This window comes from Eublepharis macularius, chromosome 11 (genome assembly GCF_028583425.1).
Source record: "Eublepharis macularius isolate TG4126 chromosome 11, MPM_Emac_v1.0, whole genome shotgun sequence".
Classification (NCBI taxonomy): Eukaryota; Metazoa; Chordata; class Lepidosauria; order Squamata; family Eublepharidae; genus Eublepharis; species Eublepharis macularius.
In genome coordinates, this window is record NC_072800.1 from 43,794,782 (window position 1) to 43,815,269 (window position 20,488).

Genomic DNA, 20,488 nt, shown 5'->3' on the forward strand with positions numbered 1-20,488 from the left:
TCCTTGAAGCAATCCAACCAAATCTGTCCACCTGAAATGTGATCTTAGGATGTCTATCTGAAAAGAAACCCCTCAGAGTGCATATCCTTTGGCTACGGGTAAGGGGCAAAGTTGAAAAAAGAGGAAGAGATTTGCGAAGATTGTTATACGCCTTGCAATATATTGTGCTATCACATTGTAGGTTGCTTTAGAGAGGCAGATTTTATGTGTAGTTTTCCTTCAAAAGGGTTTCTTAGATAATAACCTTCTGGTTTGATTAATGAACTGCATAATGGTGTGTTACAATTCTTTGAACTAAAAGGTGCATTTTGTCCTCCAAACACTGCCTTGCTGCAAGTTGTACAATAGAAATTGCTTACCAAGCATTTCCCCTTTCAAGTTAAATTGTGCTCCATTGAAGAGCACTCCTTGGTCATTAAAACTGAGTGTGAAAGCAAAAAAAAAGTATGTTACAGTTGCAGTTTTATTAATTCTTCAGGAAGAAATCGGCAAAAATAGTGTCCAAAATAAGTGATGATTTCAAAGAAAAATTTCAACCTCAACTTGGAAAAGTCCTTGATCCGTAAGTGAATCAAGAGGGGTCTTCTTGTTGAAAATGACTCTGTTGTTAAAATCCATTAGAAATGGGCTGGTGGGCTGTGACATGGTTTTTATTCCTGTCCTATGGCTTCTTGGCAAGGGAGCAGCAACTAACTGAACAGGTTTAGACTGGTAGCATCTGCCATTGTGTAGTAAGCCACATTGCCTCTCATCCCCTTGGTTACAATTTTAGGACATTCTCACAGGCTGCAAGAGGCTGAGATGATCGTAATAGGCCAAGATATGTGAAGCATTGCCACAGCAATCCACACAGTGATCTGTACCAGCTGCTTCCTATTATCACCCCAATTACCGTGCGCTCAACGTAATGTAGAAGCTTTCCCTGTGAAGACATTCTGCCTCTGTACTGAGACTACTAGCAGCTGAACACTAGTTGTGGACTTGGTGGTATAGGAATGTGGGGAGGGATGTTAATGGCAAAGTACCAGAATATCCAAATTTATAGCTTAAATACATCCCCTTCAGGGAGTTATGGAATAATTTACCGTTTTCTTCCTGCAGCCATAATCACTAAGGGGCTGCCCTGTAGTTTCTGTTTTGTTTTTTTTCATTTGAAAAATAAATCTCACTGTTGATAATGTACCGGTATTACATAGAAAAGGAAATGGTTGACATTTGCATTTGTGAGTCAAGAGAGAAAGAGCTCCAGCCTACATGATGCCTTTTAATATGTGATTTTGGCTTAAGTAGAAGTCCAGAGTAAAGTAAACCTTAAGTAAAAGTTAATTGTCAGTTGAATTGGAGAATGTAATATGTCAGCTAATATGCCAGAGAGGTTTTACAATATTAACTATCTCTTTCGCTCAACGATTTCTAGAAATCGAGACATTGATGCAGGCATGCTCTGTGTAAAAAAGAAAATAATAGTGTGAAACCTTGTCTAAACAAATTTTAGCTCCAATAAGCCATTTTTTTTAAAAAAAAACATTCAACTATAAATCTTTGCTTGGCTGCAATTAGTGCACTAAAAACACCATTCCTCCTTTTTGACAGGTGTATGGCAAACTCTTTTATTGAACCAAGATAAATGTGTATTTATTTAGGCTATTGGAGTTTCTTTCCCCTCTGCCTTTCTCATATTCTCTCTCAAGAAAATATAAGTATCAAGATCAAAGACATTCGTTGCCTGCTGTGCAAATATTTTTGACAGCTATTACTATGTGCTAAAAGGAAAAAGGATTGTAAAAGAAATGGATTATTGGTGGTTGTAGCTTTGATTCATGTGGGAAAACCCCAGTGAATATACTACAGGTGAACGCTCATGAAATGTCTTCATCATTTGTCTTTAATCTTTATATACAGGACAAGAGGTGAACTGACAGCCCTGATTTAGTTTTCCCATCTAGAACAAAGATTACACTTGGGTGAAAAATCAAATGTTTATTTAGCAAATTCTTTTCATTTACAGCATAGCAGAGACGCTTAATGTTCCTCCAGACCACACATTTGGAATGTGCATAAAGCCTGATGACCATGGCAAGTATAATAAGCATCTTCAGCATACTTTACTCGGAGCCTCACTGCACATTTTTGTTCATTTAATTATTTATTAAAGGTGTTTGTACCTTGTCTTTCCCCTAAAACAACTTACATTATGCCATATAAAACTCAATACCTCTGAAACATGCAAACACAATTATACATAGAGTTATTAATCATTAGCCAGGTAACTAAACAGCTGTCCTAAATAGAGCTAATACATCCCAAATTCTTCTGGTGGAAGAATGGCATGGTCTTCAGGAAGGGAAGTGGTGCATATGTTCACCCATGTACTTTGGATATTCATACTTTAATCAATATCAGGTACCATATTATTTCTATAGCATTACCGTACCATTTCTATAGTACTACAGTACCAGATTCTTTTTTCTTGCAAGAATGAATTCACTTCCACTTGCTGTCTTACATGGATGATTTACAGACCAAGAAAGGATATTTAGAATCTGTATCTGCAATGTCTTTGGTGGAAAATATTGAGCATTTCTTCTTTTTCTGTGTAATTTATTTGGATCTGAGAAGGAAGTGTCTGGATCCTCATCTGAATAAGAAGCCTGTTTGCTCTTTTAATTATCATTTAATGACTGTCAGTGGACCTAGTTTTTAATATAACATTAGATGTGCGTAAATACGTAGTTGCTGCAGTTAAACACCATTTGTTTTTAATGAATATTGAACAGCAATAACTTTTTAGCTATTGCTGGCTCCACCAAACTGCCTCTCCATCAAGAAGTCTGGATCTAGAAGCTTGCCCAAGCTCTTCATGTGATGATAACCCCATCAAGACCCTCATCCTTCCTAATCAATGTCACCTCCTCCTTGTAAAACAGAACGGGGCACAGAAAGGGTGCTCCCATCACCTTGTTTTTACTTTGTTTCATTTTATTTTACTGTTTGGACTCCATCTCCTACAAAGAAATGCATTCTTAGCCAGTTTTAAAAAGAGCAACGAGCAGCATGATTAATCACTAGCAGAGGAACTATTCCCTGTCTGTGTTGCATATGCATGGGATAAGATGTAACTGCAATTGAAAATGGTCTTACAGAAATCTCCTGCAAAAACAACAGTTACTAAAGGAGGGGCTGTGGCTCAGTGGTAGAGCATCTGTTTTGCATGCAGAAAGTCCTAGGTTCCATCCCTGGCATCTCCAGTTTAAAAAGGTTCAGGTAGAAGATGATGTGAAAAACTCCACAGAGCTACTGTCAGTCACAGTCGACAATATGGATCTTAATAGACTTGGCTCAGTGTGCTGAACTGAAAGATGGTTTTGGAGAGCTTTCATTTTATTTGTTGATTGATTGCTTCTATAGGTGTTGGGGACCTTCTTCATTATCGGCTTCCTAGTGAATACCTGCGTGGCAAAGACAGAGAACGGGCTGTTTTTACTGCCATTCGACAGAATTTAAAGAAAGCTAATTACCACAACTTCGGAACATTATTAGAAGCGTTCAGGCATTATGATAAGGTTAGTGGCATTTCAAGACGACATGAGCATTTTATGAGAATTCTGGATAAAATATATTAAGTTTCCAGTGTTATTCCTAAATATGAGCAGGAAATTTGTAGCAGAAAACTATTCCTTATATATTAAGAGTAGAACTTTGCTGTCGTTTTATGTCAGCACAGTTAGATACCTATGAAATCCACCTCAGGCATTGTCTGTTTCTGGGTAGCCTTCTTCCCTTCCCAGCATTCAGGTTTCACAAATTGTAACAACCTGCTGCTTGCTTGTTTGCTGTGTTCTCATACTTCCTTTCCTCTCTTCTTTGTCCTCTTGGTCAGAGCTCACAGGCTGGAGAAACTTCCTCCAACTTAAGTGGCTGTTCCTCCATCCAGTTTGCATAATGAAGTCAGTATAGACCTGCTCATGGAGAAGTCAGTTAGTGAGGCAAATAATACAAAGCACAGTATGAAGCACAATGGCAGCCTGATTTTGTGCTCCTATTGTAACTGTTAGGAAGTGCTAGACAGCTTAGTTCTAGAATGTTTAATCTCTCCTTGTTTAGCTAATATATCATTGCACTGTTACTGGGGACACTCTCTGACGGGATGGCAGGTGCCATTGGTTGGCTACTTTATCCCATCCTTGCCCACCAAACTTCCTTGTATGGAAAAGTTCCTCCATCCGGGGGCTTCTCTGAAGAATTGTTTCAAGAAGTCTCCTGTCGATACTACATGGGTGGGTGCAGTTAGAAGATATGCAGGTTGCAATGCCAGAGCAAGGGACAAAGATGTATCTCATGGTGCGCTTATATACTCCATTTGCAATGGGGGAAAGAATCAGGCTGTGGAAGTACGCTGGCAGTGCTGCAAAAATGTTTATGTTTTGGAGCTTTTTAAAAAATAAATGCTGTTTTGTTCATTTAAATATTCATACTCTGTTTTTTCCCCCAATGGGAAAAGCTACACAAACAACAGGATTGCACAACAGGACAAATCTGCATGCAGGAATCATGGTTTCATCCAAACAGTCTCCCCTCATTCTTACTATGCATAGTGTGTTGTTTAATCTAGGACGGTGATGGGAAAATAAGCAAAGATGACCTGAACAAGGCCTGCTTTCAGCTTAATATTGACTTGGATGCAGAACTTCTGGATGCTTTATTTGATTTCTGCGATTTGGATAAAGATGGCTTTATTGACTATCTGGAGTTTGTAAACTTCCTCAACTGGAAAGATAAAATGTCTCTTGGTGAATATGAAAAAAACATAATTACAAAAGGTATGTAGTAAACATCTAGATATAATTCAGTACATGGAGCTGATTGTCTGTGTACCTACATACCTACCTACCTTCTTTCTCCACGGAGGTAACCGAAAGCAGCTTACCTTGTTCCCCTCTCTTTCATTTTATTTTCACAACAACTGGAGGTAGAGTAGACTAAAAGTGAATGGCTCAAGGTCACCCAACAAGCTTCCAAGGCAGAGCGGGGATTCAAACCTGGGTCTCCCAGATCCTAGTCTGACATTCTAACCACTACACTGACTCTCAAAACATGTCTTATTCATTAGCCTGCTCTCTGTAGGAAATGGGAGATTTGGAATCAGCCGTAAAACAGAATAGACCCTTTTCTATTTTCAGTACTGATTTAAATGTATTCCAAGGTGTATTGTTGTAACTACCTCTCTAAGACATCAAGGCACCTTTATTCAAAGTATTTCCCACCTTTCTCCTAAGACTCAAGAGTCCATCCCCATGTTTTTATCTGTGCTTTCAGTTTCTGTTTCATGAGCTGTTTCATGAATATTTTATTCATTTGAGAGATGAGATGGATTCTTGCTTTTTACAAAATGCGATGCCAGTTCCTGTTTTCAAGAAGAATGGAAATGACTACCTCAAATAAGACAGTGCTGGGACTTCTTTCAAAGCCATCCTTGCATCCAAATAGTGCCTCGATCACAATCCTTCTTTCTAATCTTGCATTCTTGAGCAATGTGCATGATGGTGATTCAACTCCAGACTTTCCTGGATGAAATGAATCACCTGAATCTTTTATCAATCTAGTTCTAGGCCTGGGTTTGGCATAGAGATAATCTTGACTTGAGTGGATGCCTTACATTGAAAGATAGATCCTTGACTCTCTTTTGATACTGTTGACCATGGTAGTCTTCCAGAGCACCTGTACAAATTGGGGACACAGTTCTTCAGTGGCCCCACTCCTGTTCAGCAAGTACATTCCAGAATGTGAGCCTAGGGATTTCTGTTCTATCCCATGACAAGTGCTTTTCAGACCATGCTACAAAATAACATTCATCATATTTAACATCTACAGGAAACTTCTGGGTAAATTTGTCAGGTATTTTGAGTGAGGTATCATCAGCATATAGTATATTGATGATATCCAGAAACTTGCCAAGCTGAGGTGGTCTTGAATAGTACCTTGAAACAATGAGTAGTTAGATGAGAGCAAATGGGCTGAACTTAACCCAGAAAAGGCAGAAATATTGATGGTGGGATGCTTTGATGAACTTGGAGCAAGAGGTTCCCCTGTTGAAGATGAGGTTACATTCCCCTCTAGGGAACAGGTCTTCATTTTGGAAATTCTTGACCCAGTATTGTTTCTGGATATTTAGGTACCAACCATGGTCAGGAATACTTTTCATCAGCTTGGGTGGTGTGCCCAATCTGGTAAACAATAATACATCCAATCTGGTAAGCAACAATCTTGTCAAGAGAATATGAACTTTCAGCATTGCAAAACATCAAAGAGGGCTCAGTTTTCCGGCAAGTATGTATGGAGGAATGTACCTAGCATGTCACACACTCAGCCAACTGTCATTCATAGTTCACTGAGTCTTTCTTTTACAATGAGAAAGGAGTAATGTACCATACATATAAGCACATATGTGTTGATCCATTCATGCTGAAAAGCACTGCTTTGTGAACATTGGGGATTTGTTCAACCACCTGTCTTTTCTAGTGAATTTCATTATTCTTTGTGAGTTTTCCAGATATTCCTAGCAATTTCTAAAGTATTGTTCATACCATTCTTTTTAATAACACATCTGCTAATGACTATTTTAATACCCACCATTTCTACCTTGTTCAGGGAAAAACGTTTTTGCAGTTGCTTGCATAATTTTCTTGTTCTTGAAGAATGATCAAAATCTCAGAATCCGGACAGGAGCAGCTATATCTCATTCAATGGTCACTAATTCTAAGGACTGAGCACATTTTTTCTCTGCCTTTTGCATTCTTCATGGAGTTTTCAATGTAGGATGATGTTAGTCCACTGCTTATCACAAATGTGAGTACAGTAATGTCCATCCCTTTGAAACATGTTTTCAAATTTGGTCAGACGTCCACCTCACCCAATTGTAGGCACAAAGTCAACAATTCAGGTTGACAGTACAGATGTTGTTGTGAATGTGTAGCCTTGTGATCTCTAACATTTGTTCCTGTTCTGATAACAAGATGTGACTTTAGTCGATTTTTCTGCAAAGCCATCCATAGGGTTTTTTTTTTTAGTTTCATTTCAGAGTTCAGTGTAACCTACAGTGCTGTTTTTTGTGAAACAGCATCTGAATGGACATGTTGCTTGGCGATGGAACTGTTCAGTATAAGGATTCCCTGTCTGTACCATGTATTCTTGGGGAACTTGAATACAGTTGTGTGCCACTCCTGATTTATATTTCCAGCTATCACATGGTATATTATAATTTCACGGTAACCTGTCTCAACATTTGTGAATTTTTAAAAGGCATTGCTGATAATCATAACCTTGATATGTCAGTTCCCTTTCAGAAACATACCATTGTTGCCCCCTTAATGATTTTACCATACCTCTGTATTGTTTGCTCTGACTTCATGCAGGAGTAACACTACACTGAAAACACATTGGTTCTGATCCATAACCAGATGGCCTGCATGGGTTTTTTAAAAAAAAGCTGGATGATCTGATTCAAGTTGATGCATTTTCTCAGCATACCACGATATCCATGGTAGATAAATTAAAACTGTCACATCTGTAGCAGACTGGTAGGATGCATAGTCTGAAGTTAATCTCAGTCAGCTTTCCTGTCTGAAGCAATGAGGCCCTCCATGTCCAACAACATAAAGAAACTGATCCCAATAAACAAGTATTTGTCACATTTGTGATTTTTCCTGACAAGTTTTGGAGAACTCTTGGTAAGTTAATTCAGCTGATTGTAGAAAGCAACGCATCCATTTTTCTGGCATTATGCAGTGTCTTGCCTTAAATAGCATTTGCCTAATTGCACCAAGAATGTCCAAATATTTACTGCTATCTGTCACCATCCAAAATACATTCCATTTCATACATTTTGGAAAATGGCATTCAGAGATGTGCCAACTTTTTATTATATTTACCCATTTTTTCTCATTTCAGACTATATCTTCTACCTTATATCAGTGGAAATGATGCGTTGCTTAGAGTTTTGCTAGTCTTTGTGAAAATTACAAGTGTTTTCTATTTTAGTGTCATTTATTCGTTACAGGGAAAAGAACAGCTCCCTTTGACCTCATTCCCCTTGAAGGTTCAGAAAACAAAGCAGATGAAAATGCTATCCTGAAACCTGAAAACATAGTGCTAAAGGAACCAGGAAGTTCAGAAGAGACACCCAGAACACTTTCAAGACCAACAGATCGCGTGTTTTCTGATTATCGTACAACTTCTTCTCAGTATAATGCGGTTGTAGGAGGCATTCCTTCAACATGTAGGTAGATGTGCAATACATGTATAATTTTTGTTACTACATTAGCCAATGCATTTTAGATGCTTGTAGATTATATAGGCGAAGGCATTCACCATCAACTGCAGTGTCTCTAAAGGAGATCCAAAAAAGCATAATTCTGATTGGGCGTTGTAGTATGTAGTTGGGAGTATGGGTCCTAAAAAAGTAGATGTTTCTTTCCTTGAGGCATCCCCATGTTTAAATCATTAAGGGAAAAATCTTAAGCCGGTCTACATGGAAGTACGTCCAATTTTATTCAATGGGGATGTGTCAAAGAAGCAGCAGCGGAAGCCCGAGGTGATTGACCTACTGGGCCAAGGCAGCAACTGATCCGAGGCAGGATGGGACACTGCCTGGGAAGAGCTGTGGCCTTATGCAGGACAACAGGACTGGAACTAGTCAGACCTAGAGGAACTGACTTATGGAGGAGGCTTGAAAGGGTGTGTATGAGTGTGTATTTGTGTGTGAAAAGAAATATGCTTGTGTGGGAATGTGTTTGGACCTTTTTCTGGTAATAAAGTAAGCCTTAATGAGCACCATTGGGTCTGGGTGAATTTCTTTCTGCCGTGGAAAACATGACCCTGGTGGAGTGAATGGGATTTTCTCCCAGGAAAGTATTCTTGAGATCGGAGCCTAAGGACCAGACTAGACATTCTTTTTAAAAAGCGTTTGGTTCCCAGTAGCTGTAGTGAATGGCTATTTAAAAATAAAGCAGAGCCCATTTGGGCTTAGAACACCTCTATAGGGGAGGAAGGGCTCCTGCTCCCCCCCTGCCCCCCGCCAGCCATTTTCGATGCCAAAACTGTGTGAGGGAAAGTTATTTGCTGATTTTTGCTGCCTTGTGTGCACAGAATACTCCATGTGGGACAACAAAAATGGGGAAATACCTCCCCCCCCCGAGTGGTTTTGACATGAAAAAACAGCTGTGGGGGAGGCAAGAGCCCTTCCTTCATAGGTGGTGGCATTCTGATCACAAATGGCCTCTGCTTTATTGCCATTACCTGCAGCTGCTGTATGGCTGCAAGAAAATCAGCTCTTCTTTAAAAAGCAAATGTCTAGTTTGGCCCTAAGTGGTCCATAGAACATGCATAGTTAAGCTGTTCATTGCCCTGAAGCATTATCCATGTTTTGGGGGGGAGGGGTTCATATGTGCTAACACGTTTCTAGACTCTGAAATAAGAACCATGTACGTGTCCTTACAAGTATTATGCCAAATCCCATTTTTAAATTAAACTCTTAATTATTTTGGATAAGCATTTCAAGAATATATGAGAAAACTAGGTACTACTATAAGTCTGTTTTTAACTGGCTTACAAATATAATTTTGATACAGACAAAGATAAGCAGTTCTGTCATTGATTTGAACCAGAAAATTAAGCAATAATTCAACTCCACCTCCTCAAAATCAATGAGACTTAAAAGTGGTTGATTTGCCTGGGTTGTGATCATAGTGACAGAAACTTGTTCCTTACATGTTGGTATTTTTACTTTCATGTGCAGTTGGGTATAGTAACAAAAATCCAGCAGCACAGAAAAAATTAGAAAAATGGATACTTGAACTGAATTTCCAAAATAAACTTATAGTTGGAGATCCAATTTTTCTTTTAAAGAAGTTATTCCCACTTTGTTGGAGATACAGCATGGCACAGTCCTGTGTAAATTAATACTTCCAACATAACAGTTTCTTCTTTTTTTCTTTATGTCATGTACTTCCTTAGTTTTTCCATTATATGGGGTTCCAACCATTCGTGCAGATATCCCTGCACCTCGCTTTCGCCGCATCAGTGACATCAATAATTATGGAGATCAAGCCAATGCTTATGCATTATTATATCCATCTATCTATAGCAATAAAGGAGTGTATGAGAGAGACTTCTTCAAGACAAGACCAAAAGAAGAGGTAAAGTACATTGATTCAAAAGCTTGATTTTGAGACCTCATTCTTGCAGAATACCTATGGAATAGATGCATAGCCTGCCATACTTGACAATTGGAGTTCTAATCTTTGCACATTTCCCATACATCACTGCTTTTTTTCATGAAGAACTGTGGTCCTGATTTTGATATTTTTTCATTATAATGCACATTGTACACCCCTATATATAATAGTAAAGTTGAAGCAGTTTAATGAAAAAATGGCTGCAGAGGGAGGGTGGAAGTTTCTAAGATGGGACCATGAAAGAGCTGTGTATGAAGTCAGGTCTTGATGGGGTTATGGTTACTTTACATTTGGTTTAAATTTATATCTATAGTAGCCAGGGCTTTTTTTCTGGGAAAAGAGGGTGGTGGAACTCAGTGGCTTGCCAGCACAGGGGCAACTCTTGGCAGGAGGTGGTGCTCCTGGTACCACATGTGTGCGTGCAAAGTGCACGCGTGCTCCCAGGGTCAATGACATCACTTTGGGTCAGCCGGAACAAGGGGGGAGTTTTTAAAAGTTTAAGTCGCCTGCTGTGGAAATAGTCATATGGCTGGTGGCCCCGCCCCAATCTCCAGACAGAGGGGAGTTTAGACTGCCCTCCGCAGTGCTGGAGCGGCATGGAGGGCAATCTAGACTCCCCTCTGTCTGGAGATCAGGGGGCAGGACCACCAGCCATGTGACCATTTTCAAGAGGTTCCAGAACTTCGTTCCACCGTGTTCGAGCTGAAAAAAAGCCCTGATAGTAGCCCATTTACACTGCAGTCCTAAAAAAAGTTATACAATTCTAACCTCAGGTTAACCCCAGGTTTAAGTTTTCCCTCTGTGCCATTTTCCTGAACTGAAATTGGTGCATTGAACTTATACAAGATCTGGGCCGTTAAGCAGTGTGAAAATGGCCATTATCAGGATCTATGAGTTTGCTCCAGTGGGCCAAATAGCAGGTACGCAGAACTATTTCATCTTGGGAAATCAGCACGGGGGAAGGCTTAATATCCCACAGCACCAATGCCATACATCTGACCCAAAGTTGGGATGTTTGTCTGTAATAAAAAACCATCTTGGAACTCGTTTGCAGAACTCCCAACATCATGCCTAGTTTGGCCTTTTGTCTTGAATTACTGACAAGATTTCCCTTGTATATTCTCTCAACTGTAATTTCAACCCGATGTTATTTTTTTTTCCTTTATAGATTGCACACATTTTGCGCAACATTGGTGTGAGTATTTCAGATGAAAGGTTTGATGAAGTATGGAGGCAGGCCTGCCTGAAAGATCATAGAGGAGAGGCTTCTGTGGAATCTGTCCGAAATGTACTGGATGAGATGCATGCATCACTCATAAAAAACAGATGATGGATATTTATATATTTGTTCTGCGCGATGAAGATTCTCCCACTATCACTTTGTTTTCAGAAGAGAGACCAAATATGTAAAATCATTGAAAATAAATAAAAAAGCAACCTATTCAATTTTGAGTCAAACTTATTTTCAAAGACAAAACATTCCAAATGAGAAACGTTTATGCAATTATTTATCAGCGTTAACACAGTAGTAATAAAATAAATCAGGAGTCCAATGGCACCTTAAAGACTAACAGAATTTATTCTAGCATAACCTTTCACGAGTCAGAATTTACTTCATCAGATATTTGAAAGGTACATGTATTAGAGCAAGTAAATGTATACTAAAAGCTACAGACAACATAAGGGAGGGCAGGGGAGAATATGCTACAAAAAGAAGCCAATTTAAAACAAGATCCAATCAGGAGCTGATAATATGGAAGGAAACTAATTCCAGCATTAAAAAAAAAACCAACCCACAAAAGTGAGTGTGCATAAAGAGAAAACATGGAAAGAACCTAGGAGAAGATGATCAAGAAATGCCAGGCACAGACCAAAGCTGGAATGGATGAATGAGATGCATCCTTAGTAGAAAACAAGCACAAAAGTTAAACGTATGCAGTTGTTGAAGATGTTTGTGTGTTAATTTCTTGAAAGAACTGAAAAGGGAAATGTAATAATGGAGCAGTTAGAGTGTTGGACTAGGTTTAGGAATCCCAGGTTATTTCCTCACTCTGCCATGGAAGCTCGTTGGTTGATCTTGGGCTAGTCACACACTGCCAGCCTAACCTACTTCACAGAGCTTTTGTGAGGCTAAAAATTGAGGGAGAACTATGAAAGCCTATGTAAGGAATATGAGCACCTTGTTTAGAGAGGTAACCAGTATGGGGCCGGGGGTAGGGGACAACCAGGATTAGAGAGAGCTGGGGTTGATATCGGAAGATATTGACAAACATGATAATGTATTTGCATACCATAAAACCACTTAATGATGATATCAAGACTACTTTGTGATGAGCTTTACAGACTGCTCAGATAAAAATGATGATCTAACCCATCAGATTGCACAAATAGTATTTCTTTATTCAGGCATTCCATGAATTGTAGCATCAGTTCAGAAATACCTGCTGGCATGTGTCATATTTTAATTTTAGTCATCATTTCTTTATACAGTATTGATTTGCTGTAAATATGACATTCTTAGAAACAACGGGTGGCTTTAGATTTGCCAAGCCACATTCTTCCCTGGTATAATCCCATTGAGAAATCAGCAATGATAGGAGGAAGTGTAGTATGATACCTTTAAATTTGCAAAGAACATTAACCTGGCATTCAGCTTCATTTTGTACACTTACAGTGCAATTCAAAAAAAAGCTATACCCTTGTAAGTCCATTGAAGTAACAGTTTAGGATTGCATTGTATTTCATCAGTGAATATATGAAACACCAAGCTACACCAAGTGCTCTAGCCTGGACAGCCCAGGTGAGCCTGATCTAGTCAGATCTCAGAAGATTAGCAGGGTTGGCCTTGCCCCACTGCTGCTGCTTCACTCACTGGCACTTGCCTTCTGTGGGTCTGTTGTTGTATGTGTGTGCTATTGTGCTGGAGGAAAACCTTAGTGGATCAATGATTTAGACCAAGAGGGAGACTAATGGTTGATGCTGCTTTTGGTTAAGGGTGGAAACAGCTGCCCCAGCACCTTGTTTCCTCACCACCCCCTTGAAAAGAACAGCATGTGTTTGCATATGTGTGGATGACGTGCACAATGGACCAAAACTCATGGAAACAAAAAAACCCAAACATCCACCCCAAGCTGGCACCAGCCGATCTGGAAGAAACTAGTTATGAAACAGAATTATTTGGGAATCCACCAGAACCAAAACTGAAATGGAAAACTCCTTGGTGCGCAACTCTAGTGTGGATTTGTATTACTCCAGGCTTGTTCCATCTGCACTGCCTTCCAGTTTGTTTCTGGGTCCAATTAAAGGTGCTGGTATTGACCTTTAAAGCCCTATATGACTTGGGGACAGCATTTCTTAGGGTTTCCTTTTTCTATATGTACCTACTATTCACTCCAGTCATCTTTGGAGGCCCTGCTTTCTGAGACTAGATGGCTGGCAACATGGGAAAAGGCCTTCTGAGTCACGGCATCAAAACTTTGAAACTCAGTCTCCATGGAGGTTAATCTTTCCCTCTCTATTGCTGTCTTCTGCCAGTGGGTGAAAACTTTTCTGTTTTTTCCAGAATACCCCCCCCCCCCCCCGCCCAAAGAATGTTATTGGCCCTCCTCCTTTTTCTATGAGTTGTGTGTTTGTGTGGCTGTATTTATTGAATTGTTCTAACACTATTGTAAATGTTTTAAATTGCTTTAATGTTCAGATGGGAATGAACTGGGAAAATTCCGAACCGTGCAGTTCAAGGTTTGTCGCATTTCACAAACCATGAACTTTCGCAAACTTGCTCTGGTTCATGAACCAGTTCATTCGGTTCGTGAAAACGTCACTTCCAGATTAGCAGAAGGTCTGTAGAGAGCCCATCCCCCTGTTGCCTAGGAAACTGATTGATCAGCGCCAGGCTGTCTGCGGTGACGAACCAAAATACGAACCAAATGAACCAGGCTAAAATTCATCATGCTTCGTGAGAAATGAGCTCCTACAAACCGCCGGTTCACAAACCACAAACTGGCCCGGCTCATGACAAACTTCGGTTCATATTTCGGTTCATGCCTGCCTCTATTCACTGCCTTGCAGACTCTGTTTTGGGTGGAAAGGTGGCATACAAATGTTTTAAGTAAACAAACAAACATGCTTTTTAAAAAATTATTTTTAAAAAAGGTTTGTAAATGGGTTCATACTCCCCCTTTTTCAGTTAGTGATGCAAATATTAGATATATTTTAACATGTTCATTGCCTTAATTGAGCTCTCAGTGTCAGACTGATCAATATAATATTATGTGACCTAATATTGGCTCCTGAAATTTTACTAGTTATAAATACCATGGCACAGATCAAATTCTTGAGGAATTGAGATATTCAAGTGCTAGAAGCATGTGTAGCTCAAAATCCCTCCAGTTTTGTGCTTTCCTCCAGAAGCTACTCCAACAATCTAGTAACTTTTCTGAGTCTCTGCACAGCTTTCAGGCTTGAGTTGTCTGCAGAGAATTTTATACCAGTATCTTAAGGAATTCATTGCAGTGAGAACCAGGAAGTATTTGTTGCATTATCCCTTCTTACCTCTTGTTATTGAACAGTAGAGCATATTGATCTGTTTCGCTACTGCCTGGAGAGATACAGGCAGCATCTGTAAAACTGATCTGTCTCAGTCAAATTCATTTTTCAGTGCTTGTTCGCATATCTGCTGGTTGCATGGCCATTGCCTGAGAAACATGGTAGCCTCCAAACCATAGCAATCCAGTCATGTGCACCAGCTGTCACATGCAGGATTCTGCTTTTAGCATGTGATGGATAGTGCCAGAGAACCTCAACCAGTGCTTCTGATGTATGCTGAAAACTAAATTCAGCAACTGTGGTGAGTGGAAAGCAATTTGTCATGTTGGGCTTCTCTATGACCAACATGTTCCTAAACGTTTGTGTGAACCTTTAGGCCAGCAATGGTATTTTTGAGGCTTTCTGTCCGGGCATATTGTATGATAATGTATTTATGAATGTATGAAGCAAACTGTTTAGAGTGCAATTTGTTATCAATATTTGGGACTGATCACATGAGTATAAAACTGTAGCATTTGCCAGAAAGCTGAGACTTGCACATTTCACACAAGTCTAATGCTTGGTAAAGCACCATCTGCCCAACTGGCTCGATCACCTAGCAAAGTCGGCACAACAGTTTCCTAACAGATGGGCCTGAATTGTTGAATGCTAACTAATGCCAGTAAACTGATATGTACGCTGAGCTGGACTGTTTGGATAGGAGACCCATCCAGGAAATTTTGGATCTAGGAGTCTTAGTTTTTAAACAGATACTTAGTTTCATTTTCTCAAAATACAATTAGCTGTTGAAGCAATACCAGAAAGTACTAAGTGCAAGAAAGATTTAGGTTGTAGAAACCTATGTAAAAGTTTCAGCCTGTTCCCGATTTTGACTTTGTGGCTAAGTTCGGAATTAAGGAGCATGTTCATCATCTGTCCTTGATATATACAGGTCAGAATCAACAATGAGCAATCATCTGAGGCCTTAGGACACATCCATATAGATCTAATTCAGGTTAGGTGCACCCACACAAAATTTCTACACAACATTTCAGCTTATATTAATTCTCTGCTGCCGTAAGATTACCAGAAAAATCAGAGTACTGCAGTACAGAGAGGTCTGGACAGTGCACTTAATTTTTAAAACTAAAATACTTGGTTTCAAATTTGCTTATTGGTACTGGAAATCCCATCTCCCAGCCCTAACCTGTTTGCAAAGCAGAAATAGGTAACTTTCTCAAGATTTGGCTGAAATCAATGGCTTATGCAGATAGTGGGTAGTTCATACCATTAGTTAGCTAGTATGGGTGTGCATTATGAAATTCCTGAGATGAAGATATACATGGAAATCACTGGTTTGGGTTGTTACAGTGATTTCATGGAAAGGTAATACAAATCTTCAATTCTGAGGTATCATGAAACCCTCCCCCCCCAAACAATCCATGTTGTTGTTCATCATATGGTGTTGCTAGCCAGCTACAGCAGTCACTTGTGTTCATCTCTGATTTCACTGCTTTTCTAGGCAATAACATTTCTCCCTTCCAGTTGGATCCTTGTAAGGGAGGAGCACAGAGCTCTCCAAGCCAATCATCTTTGCAGAAAAGGTGTAGAGAGCAGTTCTTCTTCCTTCGAGCTGGCAGAGCACTTTTTTTCCTTTACAAGTATGATGGCTGGGGGCACCTTGTTCAAGAGCCCATAGAATTGGACTGCTTGGTCCAATTCCCTTGAAACATGGTGGCTCTTTAGTGGATGGGCAGCACTATTTCGCCAACAATTTCAGTGTTATTTGGTTGAAAATACGCCCCCGAAAAAGTGCTTCATAGGCAAGCCTGTGGGATTGAGGTGGGGATATGTAAAGGAAGCCTTCTTCATTCTGTGAAAGGAAAGAAACAACTGACCACAAAAGAACCTGAACAATCACATGGATTTGAATCCCAGACTACTAGCATCCTACCCAGAAAGAAGCAATCATGGTAAAAATCCCCCGCAAGTCCTCATCCAAAACTATAATGGAAATTTTCTTAGCACACATCTCTTATAGCCAGTGCATGTGCTAGAGCATGTTTGTCATGACTTCCAGATGATGGATATCAATTCCTTGGAGAAAATGGCTGTTTTGGAGGGTAGACTACATGGCTGGCATTATACCTTGCCTCGCTGAGGTCCCTCCACTCCTCAAACCCCACCCTCCAAAGGTCCTTCGCCAGGACTTGGTTCTTAAAGACAAGACAGTGGCCCAGTTAGGTGTTCTGTAGCAGCTGGGCTTCTCAAACAATCATCCTCTGGGACTTCCATACTGAGTGTTTTGGAACACCTTCAGCGATAGGTAGACTTGTCCTTGCCAACCATAATTATTTCATTCACATCGGAATTCAGAACCTATGGGTTCCCCTGCACTCAGATGAGAATCACAGCCAGACAATAAATATTAAAATTTCTGTACCTGGACTTGATAAAAAAAAACAGAGAGAACATATAATTGCCAGATCTAAGAGGTATACTGTTTTCACCAGGCTCAACTAAGTAAGTGCTGTTAGCAGCACATAGCAGGAATCATGTTTTAGAGGGAAGCAAGAATATAACAAATAACTTTCCTTTCTTCCTGCTTTCTACTAAATTATAGGCCAAACTCAAAACTAGGTCATCAGTCCCTAGGGCACACACAGAAACAAGATCAGACTGGTCTGTTGGAAGTTACCATGGGCTCCTGGACAAAGATTCCTTCTGGGTCTCTTCCCTCATGCCACTCTCCAAATCTGATGAAACCAAAATTTGGGATGATCAGAGCCTCTGAAATTATGTCTTTCTCTGCTCTTGTTAGCTCTGCAGTCAGATACTTTGAGGCAGTCCAGGTATCTGGAAGATTATGAAAGATGGCAGATGGATCTCTATTGCAGTAGGGTGCATCATGTCTTCACAATGGATTTTCAAGTTAGAAAGATGAACATATTGAGGAACTTTTGCAGAAGAGGGTGACCTTATATTGGAACCTATGAATGTTTCTTGAACTGACCTGCCAATGAGAATCACTACGTTCAGAATGCTAATTCTTCCTTCAAATGCCAAGCCTCTTTACTGAAGGTCAAAGCAAATGTTCTTCATATGAATCCCTTTGCTTTTATTACCTCAAATGGAAACTACTTGCTGCTTTTTCATGTCTCATGCTGTCTAGTACCTCTGTAGGTAGCAAAATGCTGGGCATTAAGCAACATTGTTTCCAAACAAGTCACATGTTTTCCCCACACTATGAAGGAGCAAAGTTATTCAAAAGTAAAACCCCCAGCAAAAGTAAGAAGTCCACATACTAATGCACTGTTCCCTGTACAGCATCTTCAGAGCAATGTTTTTAAGATCACTGTATCTGGGACAGCTGAATGGTTTGCTGAGAGGTTCATGGATCAAAGAATAGATTAAAGAATTGTGCCTCCTACTTGTAATGTGCTTTCGAATGTATTTAGCTCCTCTTGTTTTTTCAGGCAGTAGCATTAAAAACAATTTCTGGATTTCATAAATCTTGTGTGTGCGTGTGTGTGCGTGCGCGTGCATGCGCACACGCATGCTTTCAATTAGTTGCAAAATTCTGAATGTTTTCATTATGGAAGCAGATATATCTTAGAATGAGTAAGTGCCTAGTGCCTGAATTGAGGTTCTTATTCCATACATCTTCTGCAATCTGAAAACCTCCTGCTGATAACAAGTCAAGCAACTTTTGGAAAACTGCAGTTCTGAGAGGTTCTTCTTTCCTGAGTGACATACAAAGTGTTTTATTTGGCATATACAGCGGCAATATCACAAGCAGGTTGTCAGACCACTACTTGGAATCGTTTTCCTTTCTGACAACTTTCTCCTGATACAACCAATGTTTCCTTTGCATAAGGGACATCAGCTTTTTTATATTTCAGTAGTGTGGTCCTAAGCAGAGTTACACCCTTCTCAGTCAGTGGGTTTGGAAGTGTATAACTCTACTTAGGATTGCACTACAAGTTTTGTAGAGGATTGGACAAGTGCTCATAGACATTCCCTGCAGATACTTTAGCACTATAGATTTTTTTTCTGTTGCTTAATACAATGTCCCATTATCATCCAAACTTCAGTCACTGAAGCCTGCAACTCATTTTAAAGAAAACCAATCCCAGAGCTGCTCTATGTTGACTTTGGGATAGCTGGACGTTTTCCCCCCTTCATCAGTAAATTCTGGGAAGTTGCTTTGTACATCACCATATGCAGACTGAAAAAACCTGGTTTTGAAACCTGTTTGAATGTGTGGCAAAACAGGGCCTTTCCTCCTACTGGTAGACCCCGCTCTGCCTACCCCTCCCTTTTCGCCTCTGGCCAGGCACCTGAAGGGGCTGTCTCTCTTTCTTGTCTCCAGGTATTTGCTGCCACCACTGTCCCTGTATGGGGTTCTGACTAGGCAGGACAGCCTCCTAACCTCCCTCCTCTGCTAGTGGGCCCAAGCGGTTGGGGGGCTATGTGGAACAGAAGAGCTTTCTTCCTTCATAAATTCCAAAACTCATTTCTTTAACTTCTAACTATACACAGGCAAATATACAGTGAACAGAAGGAGTAATAAAACAGAAACAGAAACCCCTACCCTATCTCCCTCATGCCCTAATTAGATGTTGTATAGGGCAGGCACAATCCTTTGATACCTGGGGTTACATTAGATCTACATCTCCCCTCAGAGCCATCTCCCCCTCAACTCTCCAGCCACCAACTGTCAACTTCCAACTCCCCTCCACCAACTGACCCGCTCTCCCTCCAATCACATTCTGCTCCAGAACTGGCCCCTCCCCTCTGCAGCTCATAGACAGTTAACTCCACAAACAGAATGGCGTTTCTCCACAGAAGGTAAGAAACAAACTGTAATGTGTCTGATTTGGGAACTGCTGCACCCTGTACCTGAGGGAAGGAGAGGGGGACAGAATAAACAAAGTTGAGGATTTGAGATTCATTCTGATTCATGGTGTCTCAGTGCAGCCATTCTGTGCCTCTTAAAATGTAACTGATTTTAGACATCACAGATTACCACAGACAGAAGGAATAGCTGAGGATCACTTTTTATACCGAAGGAGAGCATTTTTCAAAGAACTATCAGTAATTTGTTATTTATTTTGCCTCATTTTATAGTCCACCTTTTTTGCTGATATTCAAGGTAGATTACAAAATTCAAAATGAACAAAGTGCAATTTAAACAGCATAATATATACAGTAAATACTGCAGTGAAACTGGATTAAAATTAGTTAACAGTGCAATAAAAATAGCATAATGCAATAATAAACTATATCATAAAGCCCCCTAAATTTTTTCATCAACATTAAAATGACTACCTTATAAGAATTTATTTTATTTTATTCACTTACAATATTTTTATAACAACTTTCTTAACTTCATGATGGTGTATATTAAATGCAGTATGTTGGTAACCAAACAGAAAAGCAACACAAAACTCCATGATCAAACTGAAAGAAATTTAGCAGCAACAAATAACTTGAAAGCTTTCAAAATCCACCCCACATAACACCTGCACAAGCAATAAGAGCAGGGCTCACCCTGAATTTCATAGGAAGGTTTATTCCAAAGCCTTGAGGCATTTGTAGTAAAGGCCTTTTGCCTAGCTTTGATGATTTCATCTCACATAATGGGAATAACTGACAGGAGGGTTCCTATGTGAAGCCCTAGGTGAGCAATTATGCTCAACAAGTTTGCTGTGTTCAGCAAAAGGGGCTAC

General features: G+C 39.9%; 1 protein-coding gene across 1 annotated transcript in view; it reads left to right on the forward strand.

Annotated features, from left to right (window-relative positions):
- The window catches only part of EFHB (EF-hand domain family member B), a 28,397-nt gene extending 16,724 nt beyond the window's left edge, over positions 1 to 11,673 (forward strand). The window contains exons 7-13 of the mRNA XM_054990813.1: positions 479 to 562; positions 2,009 to 2,076; positions 3,409 to 3,563; positions 4,613 to 4,820; positions 8,057 to 8,275; positions 10,012 to 10,193; positions 11,401 to 11,673. Coding sequence (XP_054846788.1) covers positions 479 to 562; positions 2,009 to 2,076; positions 3,409 to 3,563; positions 4,613 to 4,820; positions 8,057 to 8,275; positions 10,012 to 10,193; positions 11,401 to 11,562 — 1,078 coding nt within the window. The 3' untranslated portion in view covers positions 11,563 to 11,673. The remainder of the gene's footprint in view (positions 1 to 478; positions 563 to 2,008; positions 2,077 to 3,408; positions 3,564 to 4,612; positions 4,821 to 8,056; positions 8,276 to 10,011; positions 10,194 to 11,400) is intronic.
- The last annotated feature ends 8,815 nt before the right edge of the window (positions 11,674 to 20,488 follow it).